The sequence below is a fragment of the Penicillium maclennaniae genome, assembly GCF_028827695.1.
Source record: "Penicillium maclennaniae strain IBT 15551 chromosome Unknown utg000001l:1.0-3280838.0:1.0-3283122.0, whole genome shotgun sequence".
Classification (NCBI taxonomy): Eukaryota; Fungi; Ascomycota; class Eurotiomycetes; order Eurotiales; family Aspergillaceae; genus Penicillium; species Penicillium maclennaniae.
In genome coordinates, this window is record NW_026623213.1 from 2,813,770 (window position 1) to 2,834,076 (window position 20,307).

General features: G+C 50.1%; 9 protein-coding genes across 9 annotated transcripts; 3 read left to right on the forward strand and 6 right to left on the reverse strand.

The window, feature by feature from the left end:
• Positions 1-203: 203 nt before the first annotated feature.
• Positions 204-2,259, reverse strand: N7477_001077 (GMC family oxidoreductase; the record flags this gene model as incomplete). Its single annotated transcript, XM_056962740.1, has 5 exons — positions 204-628; positions 696-980; positions 1,019-1,703; positions 1,761-1,940; positions 1,993-2,259. 5 exons carry the CDS (start codon positions 2,257-2,259, stop codon positions 204-206), a joined length of 1,842 nt encoding a protein of 613 aa, XP_056827743.1.
• A 1,378-nt stretch (positions 2,260-3,637) lies between these two features.
• N7477_001078 (putative salicylate hydroxylase) lies at positions 3,638-5,150 on the reverse strand (the record flags this gene model as incomplete). The annotated part of the gene is made up of 6 exons (XM_056962741.1): positions 3,638-3,942; positions 4,008-4,458; positions 4,509-4,589; positions 4,639-4,791; positions 4,841-5,011; positions 5,064-5,150. The coding sequence occupies 6 exons, from the start codon at positions 5,148-5,150 to the stop codon at positions 3,638-3,640; spliced, it is 1,248 nt and encodes a 415-aa protein (XP_056827744.1).
• Positions 5,151-5,712: 562 nt separating this feature from the next.
• N7477_001079 (glycoside hydrolase family 76 protein) lies at positions 5,713-7,241 on the reverse strand (the record flags this gene model as incomplete). Its single annotated transcript, XM_056962742.1, has 4 exons — positions 5,713-6,279; positions 6,336-6,785; positions 6,833-7,080; positions 7,145-7,241. The coding sequence occupies 4 exons, from the start codon at positions 7,239-7,241 to the stop codon at positions 5,713-5,715; spliced, it is 1,362 nt and encodes a 453-aa protein (XP_056827745.1).
• Positions 7,242-9,801: 2,560 nt separating this feature from the next.
• Positions 9,802-10,928, reverse strand: N7477_001080 (uncharacterized protein; the record flags this gene model as incomplete). The annotated part of the gene is made up of 6 exons (XM_056962743.1): positions 9,802-9,972; positions 10,030-10,308; positions 10,362-10,421; positions 10,471-10,687; positions 10,745-10,815; positions 10,875-10,928. The coding sequence occupies 6 exons, from the start codon at positions 10,926-10,928 to the stop codon at positions 9,802-9,804; spliced, it is 852 nt and encodes a 283-aa protein (XP_056827746.1).
• Positions 10,929-11,206: 278 nt separating this feature from the next.
• On the forward strand, positions 11,207-11,923 carry N7477_001081 (N-terminal protein methyltransferase; the record flags this gene model as incomplete). Its single annotated transcript, XM_056962744.1, has 1 exon — positions 11,207-11,923. One exon carries the CDS (start codon positions 11,207-11,209, stop codon positions 11,921-11,923), a length of 717 nt encoding a protein of 238 aa, XP_056827747.1.
• Positions 11,924-13,557: 1,634 nt separating this feature from the next.
• Positions 13,558-15,150, reverse strand: nemA (Nem1-Spo7 phosphatase catalytic subunit NEM1; the record flags this gene model as incomplete). Its single annotated transcript, XM_056962745.1, has 2 exons — positions 13,558-13,700; positions 13,755-15,150. The coding sequence occupies 2 exons, from the start codon at positions 15,148-15,150 to the stop codon at positions 13,558-13,560; spliced, it is 1,539 nt and encodes a 512-aa protein (XP_056827748.1).
• Positions 15,151-15,729: 579 nt separating this feature from the next.
• N7477_001083 (translation initiation factor eIF2B subunit beta) lies at positions 15,730-17,212 on the forward strand (the record flags this gene model as incomplete). Its single annotated transcript, XM_056962746.1, has 5 exons — positions 15,730-15,827; positions 15,902-16,197; positions 16,250-16,659; positions 16,713-17,083; positions 17,140-17,212. 5 exons carry the CDS (start codon positions 15,730-15,732, stop codon positions 17,210-17,212), a joined length of 1,248 nt encoding a protein of 415 aa, XP_056827749.1.
• A 1,239-nt stretch (positions 17,213-18,451) lies between these two features.
• On the reverse strand, positions 18,452-19,007 carry rps23 (40S ribosomal protein uS12; the record flags this gene model as incomplete). Its single annotated transcript, XM_056962747.1, has 2 exons — positions 18,452-18,630; positions 18,749-19,007. The coding sequence occupies 2 exons, from the start codon at positions 19,005-19,007 to the stop codon at positions 18,452-18,454; spliced, it is 438 nt and encodes a 145-aa protein (XP_056827750.1).
• A 507-nt stretch (positions 19,008-19,514) lies between these two features.
• N7477_001085 (DUF5315 domain-containing protein) lies at positions 19,515-20,268 on the forward strand (the record flags this gene model as incomplete). The annotated part of the gene is made up of 2 exons (XM_056962748.1): positions 19,515-20,031; positions 20,054-20,268. The coding sequence occupies 2 exons, from the start codon at positions 19,515-19,517 to the stop codon at positions 20,266-20,268; spliced, it is 732 nt and encodes a 243-aa protein (XP_056827751.1).
• Between the last annotated feature and the right edge of the window lie 39 nt (positions 20,269-20,307).

Here is a 20,307-nt window from a genome sequence, read left to right on the forward strand (position 1 = left end):
AGTGACATATCCGAATGGAAGTGACATATCCAAAAAAATTGAAAAAAAAAGTGGGAAATACCTGCTCAACAACAAAAAGCACCACCCATGTAGTTTTGGACTTTCAAAGATTCTAATAAGGATCATGTAGCCTTGAGATTGCGTAGATCAAAGAAAGATGAGAAAAAAAAAGAACACTACAGGACCCAAATGTACCCAGGACCCTAAGCCATGGCCTCCTTCAGTGGCGCGAAATCCCAATCCTCCTTGATCATATCCGCCGCCTTCTCCGCTACCGCATAGACACTACTTACAATATTGCCACTCACATTATTCGGGAACACCGATGCATCAGCGACTCGGAGTCTCTCCACGCCTTTGACCCGTAACCGAGAGTCGAGGGCATCACCCATCGCCACAGAGCCGCAAATATGGTACTCGCCCAAAATTACGTCGTGAACGGCTTGCTTTCCATTCTCAAGATCCTGGAGATCCAACGATGGCTCGGGGTATGATCGCCGGATAATTGAGGACTTGACGTGTGAGGATTGGGAGACCTTGTCTGTCCAGCGGAAGGCGGCACTGAGAACTGTCACGTCTGCATCGTGGCCGCCGTAATTTGGTTGAATTGCGGGTGGTTTGGTGGGGTCTAAATACATTAGAGTGTTAATGTTTCTCTGAGGTTATCTTGGTGGGTTCGGTGGGGGGTTCCTTACCGGAGCTTGTAATGTGTACCCAGCCTCGAGCGACCGGGTACTGGAGACATAGGGCGAATGTCAGGCCGGCGGGTTGGTCGGCCGGCCGGGGCGGGAAGACATGGCTTTGGTGTTCGATTCCGGTGACATCCGCTGTTGCTGGGACGAGCACCATTTGAATGTTGGCTGAAATATCGCTCTGAAGGTGGGCGATGATTTGGGCGAGTTGTTTCTCGTGGAATGCACTAGTCGGCTTGACCTCGCGGATGCTTTGGATGACTTTGTCGAGCTCTTCAGGGGACATGACTTTCTTCGCAGGAAGAAGCCTTGCATTGTTGACGTACAGGAGAGTGGGCCGCTGCCAGACTCGGTGTATTGCTTCAATGCATTTTGCATTGCCTCGGGCACTTGGTGGAGTGTGTCCAGGGTAATAGTACCGGGCGTCATTTCGTAGACGGCGAATGTCATCTGGTGGTCTTGCAGGTTGGCACCGACGGCTGGGTTTGCGATCTTGCATTCAACACCAGCAGCTTCAAGAACGGCTGGGTCTCCGATGCCAGACAATTCGAGGATCTGCGGTGACTTGAGAGTGCCTCCGCAGACAATGACCTCGCGCTTGGCGGCAACATTGTACTCCTGGCCTTCATGAGAGATGTTGACACCAGTGGCCTTGTTGCCCGTGAGGTTGACCTTGTTTACCAGCGTGCTGCAAAGGACGTTGAGATTCGGTCGGTTGGCCCGATTAGCCTCGTAGTATCCTCGGGCCGCATAACTGCGCTTGCCCTTGTTGGGCCCAGTGCGGCAGATCGAGCCCAGGGTGTTGTAGAAGCCAATGTGATCTCCGCTCCACGGGTCAAGTGGTTTCTGTGGGGTGTCTGTGACTTCGTCGCAGGCTTTGATAATATCATTCTCGATTGGCATAATAGTGTCGTTGAAGCTTGTGCGAACCGGACCACTGGTGCCGTGGAACTCCCCGACGAAAGGCATCGTGGAGGTATCTTTGATCGAGGGGTCAATCGGCTCGAGCGTCTTGAAGCTTCGCGATTAGCGAGAGCTTGTGCAAAAGCGATTTTTCTTTTGGCATACCTGGTGTTTACGCATATAATGCTGCATGATTTCTGCTGACCAGCCTTCGTCTCCGGCCAGTTCGGCCCAATCATTGTAATCCTGCGTGCTGCCACGTACGTACATCATGTAGTTGATGCCACTGGACCCGCCGAGCAACTTGCCGCGAGGAATATGATGGACAAGCCCATTATTCCCTTCCTACAATACTCTTGTCAGGCATTTCAAGTGATAGCCTTAAGAGTGTGCTTACCTGTGGTTCCGAGTACATGCACCAGTCATACTCGGGATTTTCCAACAAGTGGAATAGTCCCCCAGGCATGTCCACCAAGGGGTCTCCAATACGGTATTTTCCCGCCTCGACAACACCTACCGTCACCTCGGGGTTCTCAGTCAGACGAGCTGCAATAGCCAACCCAGCAGTCCCGCCTCCGCAGATAATGTAGTCGAACGTTGTGCTCGAAAACTCTGCGATAGAACATGTGGGCGACTGGCCCGTGGCACCATTCTGCTCGGCCATGATTGTTGAGAAAAAAAGGGTGTGTATGTAGCTCTTACGCGAACAGAGAATGAACGAGTGGGAACTTGGAGCTATTTGTACATTTGTTTCATCCGTGCAACGCAGCCGTAAACCGTGGCGACGTCCCTTCCACCGTGCGGGGGAACAAGGCTGGCACACAGTACTCGAAGCGCACAAACCTAAAGGGCTGGCCTGAAACTAGCTACTGACGCGTCAGTATCTTGGATGAAATTCATTGGTCTCTTGCGCTGCCCCAGTCGCGGAAGGTTTTCCCCGCATTTGGTAGACCGAGGTGACACCGCGGGGCGACGATGTCATGATCTTGAAATACCGAGATGAGAATTCGATCTCTCCTAGAGATCTAGAATTGATCCAAAAATCTTTAGTACCCAGAGGCCGGCGCCAATCTGTGACATGTGAAGTATCCCTGGATGGTGCCAGTGCTCTGCATCCTAGTCGAAGTGCTGACATGCGTCTAGCGACTTGTGCTAAGCACTTGCACCATCAGTGCACCGGTCTACCCAACATCACTGCCGGACTTACCCCGCATGTTTATCAGAGCCCATGTGCGAGCGGAAGGTCTTTCCGCAAGCATCCCTGGACGCAGATCTTGTGCATTTCAATTTTCAGGACAAACCTCTATTTAGTAAAGATTCTGGTAGATCTGAGAGGGCTAGTACATAAGGTATCCTAAATTGAAGAATTTCTACAGTCTAAAGCTACTTGGCAAACATTCGAGGTCTTTGGTGCCGAGGATCAGTCTCGCATGTGTTTCGCATGATCGCGTCTCACGTTGAACCCACCAGGGACCGTTGCGGCTGAGGCTTGGTACTGGTTTCTTTGGGCTTTTAATTCGCGAATCATTTCTCCCCTTTCTCTTCAAGTTCAGGAGAGAACATAGTCTCGGCATTAAAATGGGCTGCGATGGTCGAGGCTGGTTGAACTGTTCATACGTTGCCGACTATCATCTATCATGTCCATTTCCCGGGCGTCATGGTGGGGCGAAAAGCGGGTCCCGCCTCGCCTTTTTTGGACGCCTAGATATCTGCAGCTAGGAGTTTGATCTAGCCTAGAATGACTTTGATTCCGTGTTCTGACTAAGACAAGGTGGATAAAAGGGAAAAAAAGAAAAGAAAAGAAGAGTGAGGCTGTGTGAGGGCCGCGCCCTACACTCCATGAAGCTAGCTGACCACGGTAACTTCAAATTTCCAAAAGTTCACCTGGGAAAAGCATCTGTGCTTTGCCTAGAAGTGTTATACCTTCTGAGAGAAGACACGCTGAATGACTCGATCGGGTCCGTTCAATGAAAATACAATGACAGCTCACTCCATCTTAAGCGATCTGCCCGGTATATCAAGTGTTCCCCACAAGCCGGCATCTAGACCATTGAATCCGGCTTTAAAGCCCGCTGAGCCTCTCGGCCCGGGTATGAATTCCACGTGAACGAGAACATGTCTTGCGGAAGCTCAGCTGCGGGGACATATGAGCGTAGTTCATCCAACATCTCTGCCCGGCGATTATCCGGAAGCTTCGACATCATCATGACAGTCACGGAGTGATCATAACGGACTTGGTTATATAACTTTAAGCGTTCAGGAACCTGCTCAGGCGTAATGTCCGATGTGAATAATGCACCTAGTGCGGCTGCATCTTCCAATGATTGTGCGCCGCCCTGGCCTTGGTCTGTGTTGAGGGTCAGAAACCGTTCAAATTAATACGAGAGAAGAGAGGGATAAATGGTGTCTTACGTGGTAGGGTGGGATGCGCCGCGTCGCCAGCAAGGGCAAGTTTACCCTTCACAAATGTCCTTGGCGGCTTTCGAGATCCCAAACTCCACACTTTCACGTCTTCTGCAATGCGACACATTTCTCTAAGTTCGGGACTGAACGACTCGAACGTTTCGAGAAGCGCATCCTGACCAGCCGAGTTTAACCAGGATGAGTCTTTTGCCGCCGTCCCTGAGCCTGAGGGATAAATTCCCGCGGCATTGAGCAGTTCTCCGCGACGACACGGGTAAAATACCAGTCGCCGGTCGTCAGATATAAACCCATGCATGCCGTCTAGACCGGTCCTCTGCAACAGAGATGCAGTCAGAGGATTAGCCTGCATCTTGGAGACGGGCACCAAAAACCGATAACAGTTTTGACCGGTGTTGTCCTTCCGCTCTTCGTCGCCGGTGATGCATCGTACAGATCGAGACTGGAAGAAATGTGAGAAGATATCCAGAGTGAATGCGCAACTTGTCTTACGTGTATTCCATCGGCACCTATAATCAGATCGCCTGTATAAACACTTCCGTCCTCCACAGTGACTTGCCCCGCTTCTGCATCCTGGTACAAGTCAGTAAGGGATCATTTCAACTCATTCCGCAAAACGAACCACTGAAACAACACGAGACGACAGTCGGATATCGACGCGCCTGCCGTCGACCTCCTTCGCCGCTGTATCTCGTAAAGTATTATGTAGGTCCACCCGGTGGGTGAGAAGGAATTCATCGGTTATACCGAGACGCTCTTGTACATTCTTGGTTACCTGGAACACGTCAGTCTGGTATTCACCACCCCTTCCCAAATTTACTCACTACAGGAGTCGAAATGTAGTCACCAGCAGAAGTCCAGAGCTGGACCTTCGTACAGAAGACTGGCTGAAGCTTCTCAAAGTCGCAGCCCCACTCACGCAAGATGCGAGTAGCATTAGGTGCGACGTGGATGGCGGCGCCGACTTCATTCAGGAAGCCCGATTGTTCAATCACCTGCAATAGATTAGAAGGAGGTCAGGTCGTTGTTTAGGCTTGATAGACCCACTTGGACTTCATGTCCCGAGCGGTTCAGTGCAATGGCTGCACCCAGACCTGCTAGGCCAGCGCCGACGACAACAACTTTGAGGGGCATCGGGGATTCAGCTCGAAGGGAATGTTTTCAATTCCAAGTCGATTTGCGGGCCAAATGGGTGCTTTCTATGTAGATCTGCAGTGTTATTAAGCGGGATCCTTCGATCCTCCTTGCCTAACCAACCCCACCACCCAGCCGAGTACTGTAGTTGATTCCGCTCCGCTTAGGCATACTGAGACAAGCTGCCATTCACAAATAGCTCGGCCGAAGTCTCAAGACACCTCCGAAAGGTTTCTTTGACTCTTCTTTGACATCTTTCTACATCGTCTTATCTCTGTGTCTTGAGACTCCTTCGTTTCCACAGAGACCTTTCCAAGTGGCTTCGAACACGCCAACGGGATGGGTCATGGCTGCTTGTTGAGAATCGTGAGAATGACACTCATGTTCTAGCTATACTTGACGATGGTCTCATTTTATACTTAGTATCTTGCGATTTATTGTATCACCAATGAGAAGCGACCGTTGGTTCAGAAAGAAAGTTCTTCAAATGTTCAACTTACGCCAAAATCAATATGATCCTATATATGCACAATGAAGAAAAATGCAGAACCCATTGGGTATCTCAAGCCCCAAGAAACATGAAAACTATAATCCCAATCCAACCTCCAACAAACCCAATCGTCAGAATTGAAGCCCCAGCCTTATCACCTCCGGTAATAGGCTTATAAGTCGGCTTATTATCAGTGGTACCCTCGCCCGCATTCGGATCACTCTTGCTATTACCACCCGTTTTCGAGGTCACAGGTCCAACACCATTCCCATACTTCAACAAGTTCGCACTAAACACCTGACTAGCACTGATCTGCTCTTCCATGCCTGTCCACCCGTCATAATTTGACTGGTACCAGCGCACACCACAAGTGTTGTTGTTTTGTCCTGTGCAGGAGGCGCCGGCGGCTGTGCCGGAGGATTGAAGCTTGGGCCAGATAGTATCAGCGGTTGAGGGGACCAGGAGTGCCACGTAACCGAGCCATTGGGACGTTATGCCTTTGAATAGGATTTCGTTGTTGTTGCAAATTTCGCGCGGTTCGCAGGTGATATCTTCGATGATGTTTCCGTGGGGAAAAAATGTTGTCGACATCTTTTGTAAGAGGCCATTTGTGGCGTCGAGCCATTTTTGATCGCTCGTCTATGCTTGTGAGTTGATTTTTCGTGTGTTTGGGAGATGCAATTCATGAAACTCACGTAGTTGTACATGTAAGCGGCGCCCATCAGGTACGTGCCGTAGTTGTACGTCCATTGTACGTTGCCGGAGTCGCCGCAGTTGTTGGCACATTGTGTAGAATCTGCCACATTCCACGTCTGATTGTTCACCAATGGCGAGGAAACGGACCAATCCCAGATTTTTTCCGCCCAGGTCAGGTATTCATCGTTGTCGGTGTATCGGGCCAGTCGCGCAGCGAGCTGGAAAAATCCGCCGTTCGAGACCGCGTTCTTCATCAGGTATCCAGCCTGATAGACGAAGATTTGCCAGCGCAGTCCGCCACCACACGAAGTCATATCCCATCTTGCCTTCTGAGTATTGAAGACACCCTGCGCGAGGGATAGCCACGAATATCCGGAACTGCGATCGGGGAATTTCATCTCGGCGGCGCTCATGGCGGCCAAGCCCCAGAACATTTGATCGTCATTTCCCTATCATGATTAGTTGAGGCATTCTATTGTCCGTTCGTGACCTTTACCAGATAACTGCTATAGTTGCTGGGCATGTAGTCTCCTTTGTCGCCGCCTTGCCATTGTAATCCCAGGCTCACTTCCTCGTTATAGGTGGTGTCTCCGGTCAGATGCCAGTAGTTGAGAGCGGCAGCGAATAGCTGTGATCCTTCCCACCACTTGTCGGGGAACGCCCCGGGAATTTGGCCGGTCTCATTTCCGTAATACCATTTGAACGCGCCATAGGTCGCTTCGCTAGCAGCGCTTTTCAATGATGCTGGTGACGATATCATTAGCATATGGGCTTGCGGAACAAAAGTCCGAGATATTGCATCACATACCCTCCGAACTGATGTCCACATCAATAGCATTCGCCTGTAGGACAAACGCCAGCAGGTGCACGAGGACAGTCCATATTGACTGTGTGCTAAACCGCATTGCTAGGTGGAGTTAAGCCAAGTCTGCGGCGTATCAAAGGATTCGAAGATGTCACGTAGAAGAGAGGCGCTGCAGAGCGACCGTCGCAATCATTGAACTGTCAAGAGGAGGGAGTTGGAGAAAAGAATCTCAACATTATGTCACTCTACGACTGGAAATTAAGATGCGCACACCCTGATTCTCCCTGAGAAAAGTGGAGCAGAAGGGCAACGACCTGTCCCAGTTACAAGAAGGTTCTGTATTGCCCCACGTAGGCGGCTCGTGTTGCTTGGTGCAGTGGAGCCTTGCTGTGACCCGTATAGATGATTTTCGGGGGCGGTGCGATCACGTCAAGTCCAAATCGCGAAGATCGTCAGGAGAGCTCCGACTTAATTGTTCTGCCTCGTCAACTCGTTCTCAAGTCTTGTAAAAGTACGTTGGATTATAATTTGTCTTGCATTGGACTTCGAGACCATAGTCGGGGGCCGAGTGGATGTGTCCACTCAACCCAGCGACTACATTTGCGCATAATCTCGGACATAAATTTCGGAAATATGGGTCGGTGTCAACCGTATGCTGGAGCTAATCCTTGGGTCTTCGAAGATGGACGACTTGAGCATCATAATATTTTGAGGATAGATGATAGGTGCTTCAGACCCACTCATAGTTTGATGCTCTTACAGTAAACCGTGTAGTTCGAACAATGAAAGCTTGTATGAAAAGATCCCAAAGCCGTGACTATTTCGGGACTGTCAATCACTTACCCGATGCGGTAAGGGGCCCTGACATCATCGCAGCAAGCTTTTGAGCCGTCATTGGCGTTGCCGCCGGGCCAGAGCTTGGCACTTGCCTGGGGCTTGCGTGTACACCTGCATTTAATCGGGGGGGTCAATGGTGTGGTGGAGTTCTGGGGTTGGACCCCTGGAGACCCCTAAGGGATCTGACAGACTTCGGGGAAACCAAAAACAAGAAAAAAACAAAACAAGAGAATAAATTCAAGAAACGGTGACACACAATTGGTGATAAAGTGGGATAACACGGGCTCAACAGTCCAGCGATCTGTCTTCTAGCGCCTTGACGGAGAAGTCTTTGTCAATCGGGTGAATCATATTCTTTTTCATATATCTCCAGCAAGTTCCACTGTGTAGCAAAACAGTTGGGTATCATCAAGCGGTTGTCATAATTGGATGTATATCAGAGCACGTCCCACCTCTACATGGGTCACCATATTGGTCGAAAGCACATCAAGGGCATTGGCACTCTTGTAAAGTCCAAAATGGAATACATATGGACTCTGCGTTACTGCGACTCGATAATGATACGTGAAGGCTATTGTCCCCATATAACTTCGCAGAAGTTTTCATTGTGTACCCAATACACAAGACACCAGATCCGCATAAGGGCAAATCCTTGTCGAGTGTATCCCCAATTCTTGTTTCTGAGTGCTTCAGTGTTCTCTTTTGAGCTTGACTTGCGTTCGAAGGGACCAGGAACAATTGAGCGGTAACGGCTGACACAGTACTGGAGGAATGTCCTGGCCAGTTCGGGGTTGCCGTTCTTCACAAGATGACGATCAATACTCATGTTGGCCACTTGACCTTCCCGAGAATAGTTTGATGACTTTAAAAGGTTCTCTGTGCAGCTCATCATGCAATATAATTCTTCCTGGAGAAAATATATGTGTATATTTTTTTTTCGCAAAAGAAGGCCCCGGGAATGGCCTCAGATCTCTAAAGAACAAGGAATTGTTGATCAGCCAGATAGGAGGCCCATTTCAGGCAGTATCGATTTGCAAAATACACGATGAATTAACCACGAGGTCTGAATACAATTACTAACTTACAGTCAAAATAAATGAAAAGATATCGGAAAACCAGAAATGGAGGAACAAGACCAACCCGAAAAAATCGAGGGGACGGCAAGTATGAAAGGCTGTAAGCTTGACCACTGTTTCACCCAAAGCTTGCTCATATCCAAAAACTCGCAGCTCACAGTGGTGGCAGCGGGATGCTGAGGGATTCAAATCCTTTTTTTCATGTTACCTTACTGCTTCGCCTTCGTGGGCCTTTCCAAGCGGATTTATATTTCAGATCCAGGATCCTCAGGCCACCAGTCCATGTCTAAGCATTTCATGACCTGACATATCTAACCAGCCACAAACATTCCAGAACAATCCATCCGTAACCGAGATATGTGTGACATTTCTGTCATGCAAGGAGGTGGACTTTTGGTGAAATGATCTTCAGGGGCGCCGGGTACAGCCGATGCGATGGGCCTTAAAACTGTCGGTTCGGTCTAGATCATGATCGGGCCGGTGTCGTTCAAATGCCCGAGATCCGATAATATCGGAGCGAGGACCTTGACACTTTTCCGTACATAGGCCCGATTAGGCGTGGTCTTCTCTTCCCACATTTTTTGTCTAGACTTTGTTTAAAAACTCTGGTTTCGATTTTGGAAGACATTTTTCCGAGAGATAATAATTCATATTGATACAAACGAGTGGCTCATAAGAGCGGGTATAACCTGCTGATAACGTTGGGTAATGGAACAATGCAAAAATCTCAAACAGAACCTTGTGCCATTATGGCTGTTCTTTCAATCCTTTTTCCCTTGTAGAGTGGATAATCTCGTCGATACTTTCTTTGATCTTGATGTAGCTCTCGTTGAGACTTGATTCGAACTTGATCATGTTGTCATGCGTGGCATTGATCGTTATGGACGGAGTGAGCCGTTCTGATGTGGACTGCGTTGCCTGTTCCCAACCGGATAAGTGGCTCGAAGCTTCGTGATTGAGTGGGGGTCGACTCACCTGAGACGGATTGTTGAGGCTTTCGTAGGCGTAGAGAGTCTTGTATGTGGTGCTGATGGTAGAGTATTCTTGCAATGTTTTCAGCATCCAGCGGGCTTCTTTGATCGTGTTGCTTGACTCGCTCTCGGGTGTAGGGTCAGTTTCCAAGAAGGTCTGGAGCCCCTTTAACCTCGAGTCCAGCTCGGGGGTTCCCATGAAAATGACACCCTGGGTTGAAAGGCTGATGTTGCGGAGACAAAGTGTCCGATCCTCATTTGAGTTGTAAGAATACAAGAGAGCCTAGGTACTTGGTTAGTGCGGATCGGCACCTTGTTGCAGGGATTGGTTCATACACTTTTGACAATATTTCCCCCAAAACTATGGGCGATGAAAATGAGTGGACGCGATAGTGTCTGCATCTCTTTAGTTTCACGTCAATAGCTCGTGAATCAGTGGTCTTACCCCGGTCATTTTCCTCATCGCGAACAACTCCGAGACTAGTCTCTCGGAAGTGTCTTGCGGGGACTCGGGCTCGTCTGTGTACATTGAGGCATAACCCCAAGTATGAATTCTCGTGTCAGGTAAATCAACTGGAAGTAGATCTTTCAACCAGTTGACACCACTTTCAGTAGTCCATGACTTCTCGCGGTGACCTCCCAGCCCATGAACCGCAATAATACTAGCAACTATTAGCATGGTCTGCCCCTCCAATCAGGGGCCAACGGTTGGTACATACTCGACCAGTGGATTTTCACCTTCGTACAACAGGCTAAAGCCATCTTCTGCAGATTTTGAGATTTGCTTGATCTGTGATGTCTTAGCACGGGAACTGAAAGCAGATATCATCCCTGACGCGACTCTCTTACTGGTTTTGTTGACAGGAATCGGTTGAACGGCCAGCATGATAGGATAGACGACATTGAAATCATCCTGTCACCACGACTCGAAGAAAGAACAAAAGGGAGAAAGAAAAAAAAATTCAAAGAGAGTCCCATGCAAATTCCAGAAAGGCAAGGGAATTTATAAACAAACACGATTCGGGCCGGGTCCTGCATGTCAGACGCCAAGACATTCTCTGCGGGGGCGCCACCAACTGATGTCACATGATGTTACGATGGGGAAAAATTGGCGAGCATCTCTCACTACAATTCGACCTCGGCCCCCCGAGTCAAAAAAAAAAACTGGGTTTCTTTTTCCAATGGCTCCAGACCAAGAGGCCGCGTGTGCCCCCGATTCCAAGATCGACCATGCCGCGTCCATCAATTACTGGAGCAGCCTGCCGAGTACCGAGAGTAACATGCTAGGCATGCTCGGTACCTACCCTTGGTATACTCGAATTGAGCTGCAAGGGTCGAAGAACTTCCTGTCAAAGGTACGTCGCTTAGTCCCGGCCATCTCCGGCAAGTTCAGTCTCGGCGTGGACTGTGGCGCAGGAGTTGGCCGCGTGACAGAGGGGTTCCTGCGCCATGTGTGTGATATGGTCGATGCAGTGGAACCCGTGGAGAAGTTCACCAAGGTTTTGCAAGAGGGAAAATTGAAAGAAGAAGGGGTCATTGGCGACATCTACACTGTTGGTCTGGAAAATTGGTTCCCGGTGAAGAAGTACGATCTCATCTGGACCCAGTGGTGTGTGGGCCATTGTACGGATTCTCAATTGATTGACTACATCGCACGATGTCGTGATGCCTTGACTGAGCATGGTGTCATGGTGGTCAAGGAGAATCTCTCCACTGATCCTTTGGGCCAAGATATGTTTGACGACGAGGACAGCAGCGTCACACGGACAGATGCGAAATTCAAGCAGATCTTTGAAGCCGCGGGGATGGATGTGATCAAAGCGGAGATCCAGACGGGTTTCCCAAAGAACTTCAAACTTCTCCCCGTCAAATCATATGCCTTACGACCAAGAGCTTGAGCCGCCTCTCTAAGCGCTCACCAATGCACTCGCGTCGGCAAATCGCTACATGTGGAAAGCGGCCCCCGCTCAGCTCAGCCCGAGTCGCTAGTCCGGTACCGGGTTCTAGAATCATGGGCCCGCCCCCATACATCTGGTCTCCCGGTACTCATTCGAGCAAAGAGCAAAAGAGCATCCGGCTCCACTCTACTTTGATCTCAATCGAATTCATCGCATCGATTGATCATGAATAAGAATCCAATCTTGAACAGTCAGTGATTTATGGGCACGAGTCACAACTAGCAATGCAAACGATATGAGCTGTTCACAACGGGAAGGCTTGGTATCTTGCCACGACCTAGATATACATCTTGCCAAATTTATTCTTGCTCCACCTTCATCTGTCTACTTGCTTCGAAGCCTCGATGGTCCCTTTGGTCGTATTTGATACTGTGAACTCCCGCAAGAAGGCAGAGGCATATTGTACAATAGCAATCGATTTAGAAACATTTCGTATCATTCCTTACTTTACAGCCAACCGCTCGAACGGCTCTGTAGAGCTTTTCTTGCGGAAGGTACCAAGGTACGTAAGTTGACGCCAGTCAGTGGGGTCTCTGGTCAATTTTAAGAGTCGCCAGGAAGGTCGGAAGTGCTGTGTGTTTTCTCCCAGAATGATTAAATCTCGTTCGATATTGAAGGACATAACGCTCCACGCCGGGGCGCGCAAAGTGGACAGCGTATCGTAGGTACCATCACGGCATTTAATATGGTGCTTCAATGGCACAGAGGCCAGATAAGTATTTTAATCGGCTTTAGACTAATCTCTTACCGCAAATTCCAGATAGAGTGGGAAGTGGAAAGGCAATATTCGCATCCGTGGCAGGGCCTTTGTTTGCACTTGCATTCTAGATTGAGAATGTATCCTGATCTGAAAAGTGGGAACAAGAAGCTTTCAATGTGAGGTAACTTATACTGACTGTAGGCCAAGCATCTGCATGAATACGGCCCCTGTCCCTTTGGTACACGAGGAGGGTTTTGGGGAGTGCCTGGGTTGGTAATCCCGGCCGGAATGAGGAGGATTTTCAGTTGTAGCTTGAGGCAGTTCAAAAGAGCTTTAGATCTCGAGGAACTTAACGTATGATCCTTTGACGACATGAGATGATGCTCAAGGATGTCAATCATATCTGTGCGGGTGTGGTTATGCCAGACTTCGAGTTGTGTATTGATGGCTATGAAATTAGGCAAATCTATGTGGTGAGGCCACTCATGATGAGTGGCGGGCGAAGGTTAGAGGAGAATGGATCGGGAATCAAGGCCCTGATGATCGAGTTGATTCATTCCGTCACTGACCTCAAGTAAATGAAAGCAATACCCTGACTCTAAAGATCTGAGCTTGTTCGTACCCATGATAGCTCGTGGTACGTAGCAGATGCACCAGAGTCGATTGCGATATGTACGAACATCCACCCATTAATTAGAATGAAACACTTGTTATTATGAATAGAACCTGCATTGGGCAGGTACATCCCCATGTCTTCTGTGGAAGATAGTCTTCTTTTTTTGTGATTTTCTTCGGAATGGATATCGTTTCTAGAAACACAAAACTCCCTTTACACCTACATGCCGCACTCCATAGGTACAAATGCAAAGAGCGACTACGTCTCAATCTCGCCACGGCGCAGCGCCAGCAGTGCCCGGACGTCTGTGACATATTGCAACGCTTCGAGCATCGGGATCAAATGTAGAAGACCATTGTCCGTGGGATCGTTGATCCAGCCCTCAATCGGGATGGCGTTGTCTGATGAAGTTAGTGAAACGATCATTCTGGTCGGTGAAGATCAGATTGACATACCCTCGTGGAAAATATAACTCATCGGACTGTTGTCCAAAATCATCACCTTGCTCAGATCGGGCTCCACGGAGCTCAGGTCTTTGATGTAAGCGCCATTTCGGAGCGTGCAATGCTGTCGGTAGTAGCGGGCCTGGAAGTACTTCCGCTCCTGTTCGAGCCAGTCGATAACGGGGTCGGCATACTCCTGAACACTTGCCGTGAAAACCACGAGTTTATACCACTTGCAGATCTTGCGCAGGAACTCGTCACAGTGCGGTCGCTTGTGTACATAGTATAGGATCGGGTGTTGCGGTCCAATGGTAGTCTGCGGGCCGCCAGGTGTTAGAGCAGTAGTCATAGGCATTGAGAGTTTGACCTCCACCATATGCCCGCTGGACATACGGCCGCCTTTGGCGAGCGAATGGATGAGAGTTTCGTCGAGATCCAGCACTAAGGTTTTCTGTGGAAGCTTTGCATTGCGTGGGGCAGCTGTATATGAAGGCAATCGCGGTGGGAGAAGAGGCCGCGGAGGTGTAGGAGAGTGCGGATATTTGGTGATACGATGAACAGATGGAGATGTGGGAGACTTGAGGCTATCCAGGTTCATACCAGCCTGGACTCGAGCCACACCTTCGGGCATCGGGTGACCCATGTCTGCGCTTGCCGTACGCCGCTGCCGTTGTCGCTTGAGAGATTCCTCGTTATGCAATTTGATCCGTATAGACCGTCGCGGTGTGCTTTCTCCTTCCGGTATGGCGTCGTGGTCCTGGGTTTTATTCGGCCGTGCCTTCCCGCTGCTTGAGAGGCTTCGGGAGTGCCGATGGGCTCCGTCGGACTCAGAAGTAGTTGATATTATAGAGTCATGCGAGGATCGGGGTTTCAATTTGCGGGTGGAGCTACTTCGTTGCCGGCCTTCTATTCGTGACGCCCCTTTATCCGGCCGGACCCTTTTATCGGCAGATGGTCTCCAGATTTTTCGCACCGGGGTCAAAAGCGAATAGCGTCCATCATCGTCTCTGAAGAATTCAGCAACATATATACCCGGCGCAGCAAGCGTTGACAAAATGAAATGGATTGTTTCCGTGATCGCGTCGAATATGCGCTTGGTAATAAGTCGCCAAGGGCTTTTGGATACAAGCGCGGCATCGTGTTGAGCTTCATGTATTAAAGGCGATTTCTCATCATATTCGTGCGTCGTGTCTTCGTCTCTGTCATCTTCCGCGGGTGATGCGGTTCCGTCGTAGCTCTTCTCGGAGACGATGCTCGACCGGAAGTTGTCGGTGCTGTATGAGCGTAGCTTTCCATAGTCACCCGGCCGCGAGTCATGTCGCTTCTCGCCAGTTGAATGTGATCGTGGACGCGGCGAGCTAGAGGTCTGGCCAATGACTCGCGAGGACAGGATGTTCAGCGAGTTCATCTTCCAACAAGGCCCACGGGAGACAGGGGCGCGGGGGATCTAAAGATTGATAAAATGAGCTAAGTCGTCAAGTACACTCGGATCGGGCCATCGAGGTTGCGCAGGTTCAAGCTCTTCAAGGGAAGGGGAGGGGCATCGCAAGGAGGCGTAAGCTGGGTAACTTGTGATTTTACCGACCTCAATGCGCCAGTCCACCCGTGCCTCGGAACTAAATGCGCGAGTCCAGTCCGATTTCTACCGCGGATATGCAGGGGCCGACCGCAAGGAATCGGGGCCGTGAAATGAAAACAAGATCAAAGAACAAATGAAGAGCAAATCCGAATTTGGAGGGAAAGGTGAAGGGGTGCCAAAGTGTGGGGAAGCGGACAAAAGGTTGAGACGGCAGAAAATCGGTTTCTTTTGAGTCACCCACTTTGACCTCCACTTCTTGGCTGGTCGCTTGTTGCAGGAGCAAGAACCGGATAGGACTCAAAAGGTAAGCATAATCTTGTTGGGCTGCTCATTTTCATGCTCGTGGGAAATTCTCCGGCCCTAACACTGCCATACAGCACAGCGCTATTCCGTCCATCCCACTTCGTCATGCCGTCTTCGTCTGTAGCCCTGACGCCGGGCCTTGCGTCTTTCCTCAAATCGCTCAATACAAACCCGATTGATACATCTATTGAGAATCTGATCTCGTGCGTCTCAATGTGTCTTCGAGCAGTTGTGCGCTGGCAATGAAATTAGAGCTAACCAAGCTTATTTCTTTCAGATTGCTAAAACGCCGTCAAATCCGGCATTCTCGCTCATGCGCTACTGCAACCGCCTACTTACTTCTACGAGTGATCTCAGCATGTCGCACGTCCGAGCCCGTCAGGCTCATTGAGCGAGTGCAGAGCGTGGGCAGACGCCTGATTGCTGCGCAGCCGCGGGAGATGGTGGTGGGGAACGTTGTGCGACGAGTGCTCGGTCTCATTCGCGACGAGGCAGAAGATGATCGCGATGCTGAGTTCGCTCTTAGTGAAGCTGGATCGGAGAGTCAACCCCAGACCCCTCGTGGTTTTGACGGTCAGTCGACACATGCTATATGCTTCACGGTATTCACTCACACTTCATGCAGACTCATCACTACCTTTGGACCGAGATATGCTGCGACCAGAGGCGGAAAGAGCTGGCTCTCGGCCTCCTCTGACGTCCATGTTTAGCCTACTTTCCCACCCAGTGGAAGATAACTCGCCAGCGAGCACACCGGGCACACAATCGCCGAGGGGCGGCCCTGGACACGGCCCAGGCAAGGATGTGCGCGCAGAGGTATTGGAGGGCATTAACGAAATCATTGACGAGTTGGACCAAGTAGACGACCAGATCTCGTCTTATGCATTGGAGCATATTCATTCCAACGAAATCATCCTCACGCATACCTCCTCCACCACCGTGCAGAAGTTCCTGCTCAAGGCCGCGTCCAAGCGCAAGTTCACAGTCATCCATGCCGAATCTTATCCCAACAATCACGACGCTACTCACGCCACCGTTAGTGGCGCTTTCCTGTCGACGAGGAGAATTTGAGCTTCGAAGCTTTCCAGAAACCGCTGATCGCCCTTGGCATCACCGTCATCCTCATCCCGGACTCTGCAGTCTTTGCTCTTATGTCTCGTGTCAACAAGGTCATCCTAGGTACTCACTCTGTCCTTGCCAATGGCGGTCTCGTCGCCGCGGCTGGCACCCGAGTGATCGCCCGCGCCGCCAAGGTCCATCAGACCCCTGTCGTGGTTGTCAGCGGTGTCTACAAACTCAGCCCCGTCTATCCTTTCGACTTCGATTCGCTCATTGAGTACGGCGATCCCAGCAAGGTTCTTCCCTTCGAAGATGGAGACCTCGTCGACCAAATCGACGTTCAAAATCCTCTCTACGACTACGTCCCTGCGGAACTGGTCGATCTCTACATCACCAACCTGTACGTCTTACTTGAAACGCTACTCTTCTATTTCCTCGCTAATTACTTCTTCACAGTGGTGGCCATGCCCCGTCTTATCTTTACCGCATTGTGTCTGATCACTACCGTAAGGAGGATATTAGCTTTTAAGTGATCGAAAAACATGGAGTAACGATACCCGCGGAATGAGTGCGACGATTGCTATGAGGGAGTCTTCTAGTGTCTCTAGGAAGGAAAATTACATAGACATAAAAATTTTTCAACGCTCAAATCTCGTACCTAGGCTCACTTTTGCTGAAGACTGGCTGACAATCGCAGATAATTCAAGAACTAAAACGCTTGATTTGTGGGTAGCTGGTTGATCCCTTTCTACCAACACTTGTAGTTTGTGGCAGGTTGACCTACAACCCTGCTTTTCCACACCAGATTGGAGAGACCCATTTTTGAAGTGATATCTACATCTATATAAATTCTACCAACTTGAGTAATAATCGGAGAGTGTTTCTATGTCCACACACTCGGCTGGACACAAGCGCAACTCGTCTACTACTGAAACGACTTCGGGCATAATCATCTTGGTATATCTATGAACACGAGGTTTGGATATCAAGGAAACATCAGATGGATTCTGCAATTTCTATATAATGAACATAGCAGCTGGACAAATGTTTTATAGACTTGATGTAAGAGACTCGTTCGAGTACGCGTTCACATGTTACCAGTACTCTCCAATGGAGCCAATTGAGGATGCGTGGACGGTTCCCCAGCTCGTACAAAATAGCGGGTGATTATATATTTTGGATCGTCTACGTGGGCTCCGACGAGACCCTGTGGCGTCGACCCTTATGGCTGGAAATGACTTGAACAACAGGAACATCCATTGCAATAAATCATTGGATACTAGAGGATTCTAGTCTACCAGATGCAGAAAAAAAGCTCTCAGCAATTGTCTGGCTCGCCAATTTTGTCTAGGTAGAACAGGGGAACGTGCGTGACCTCAGGAAATAGCTTCAAATGTGGATACAAAGCATGTAGACTGGGTGGATCTAGTGTCGCTGCATAATGTATGCTCAAATCCAGCCTTGGAGCTTTCATGGGCATCATGTCATCTGGGCAAATGGCACTGTCGATTGCATGGTGGACTCTACAGGTTGTAAGACTGACAGATGATACTACGAGAACAGGACGAACCCAAGTAGAGATCATAGCGCCATCTTTTTTGGAATTGTATCAAATCGTGGTAATTCACAACGTCATTCCAGACGAAAGCCCGCCCGGGTGGTATTCCCAAAAAAAAACTTTCATGAAATTCAGGCGCTGATGAGGCGGGCTTCCTGTCCGACACGGCTCCTTCCCCCAAACCCCGTCTTCATTTTGCTTTTGGCGTATTTAAGAGCGGGGCTTCTCCTTCTTCTCCTTCCACAGAGCGGCGAGACCGACACCGGAGACCTTGACGACCTTGAAACGGACACCGGGAATATCACCCTTGGCCTTGCCCTTGCGACCGAAACCGGCCAGGAGAACCTCGTCGTTCTCATCGATGAAGTTCAAGCAACCGTCATTGGGGACTATACAGATTGAGAGTTAGCACAAGGCGCCTAGAAGGGGGGATGTAGTTCAGATGATTGCGGCTTGAAGGCGCACAAATCATTGACTACCATCCAGTATTCTGAATAGGATACGCACCGAAAGCAGCGACCTTCTTGCCGTTCTTGATGAGCTGAACCTTGACACACTTGCGAATAGCGGAGTTGGGCTGCTTGGCCTCAACACCGACCTTCTCAAGGACGATACCCTTGGCGTGGGAAGCACCACCGAAGGGAGAGGACTTGTAGGCGGTACCGAGAAGGCGCTTCTTGAAGTGCAGGTCGGCCCAGCGCTGCTCCTTGCGGTGAGCCTGGAGCTTGCGGGCGGCGTTCAATCCACGGGGCTTTCCTTTACCCATATTGACGGTTTAATGAGGTCTGAGTCGAAAGAAATAACACGTTAGTTTTCGATTCTGTATTCCCAACAGGCGGCCGGTCTCGTGGTGTGTTTCGATGGATGTAGAAGAAAGGCTGGAGAGAGGAAGAATTTTTGTGCGTGCAGTGACGACTTGGGGGGATCGAGTCTCGCACACACACAAGGGAATTCCAGGTATCTCTCTTCGGTGCAAGGCACTGTAATGATCAGGAATCGAGTACGTACCGACGGAAAATGGGTGATGTCGCCAAAGGCTGAGGGTCGTGGGGAGGTCGAAAAGTCGAAGGTTTCGAGTTCCTTGAATCGGCCGGCGCACTCGCTTGCTTGGGACCGCTGGCCACCTGACTTTGTGCGCTTAGCCCTAAGCGAGTCACGGGATCGGACAAACCCCACCCGCATTACATCAGCTCTTATCTTATCGATACCGTGGTATCAACATGAGCTCCTCGGACTCTCATACTGGGGAATCTGATCTCTGACTTCTGGCCTCATGGAACCTTTAAAGAAGCAAACCTCTCAGCGACTTCCACCGCCGGCTCTCTTTCAAGGTCCGCCTTCACATAATGCATCCAATATCTCCCTCTCAGTACCACCACCCGCCTCTACACTTGCGACTCCGGTCGGCAGTCGACCTCCAGCCCTCTCGCGAGATCGTTCCCGTGACGCCGATAGCATAGAGAAACGGGAATTTCTCTCGCCGTTCATGTCGAGGCGCTCGTCCAAGCATGAAGTGGATGGTTCAGATGCCATATGGCAAGAGATGCAGAGCGCCCTGTCCGAGGTGGAATTGAGTGCAGTGACAAGCGATCACGTCTTCGGCGAAAAACACGCCGAAGCTTTGGAGGATCTTCGCATGAAACAATTAAGACTCGCGCAGGCGTGGGCACGCAGCGAGGCAGATGACGAAGTCGTTGACTCCAGCCATAATACCACTGAGGGAGATCGACGAGCCTCCTCGGAAGCCAAAACTGTTGACGCCGCGACCGAGCAGATCCCTATTAAAGACCGTGTCTCTCACCATGCCCTGAGACGAGGAGACCGAAAAGGATATTAATCTTGCGCGAAAGCGCCGCGACGCAAACGATCGCTATTTTGATCGGGTCAACCAGGGCGTGCTGGACGTCGTCGCCAAGTTGGAAGAGGTCTCGAACGCCATGCGTACTGTCGAAAGGGAGAGCAAGGATATTTGGAGCGACTCTGATAGCGTGACAACAGAAGATGCCGTCTCTGCTAATGCGGACTGATGAGTGGCCTCGTCCGTGCTGCCTCTCTCCCTCACGGAG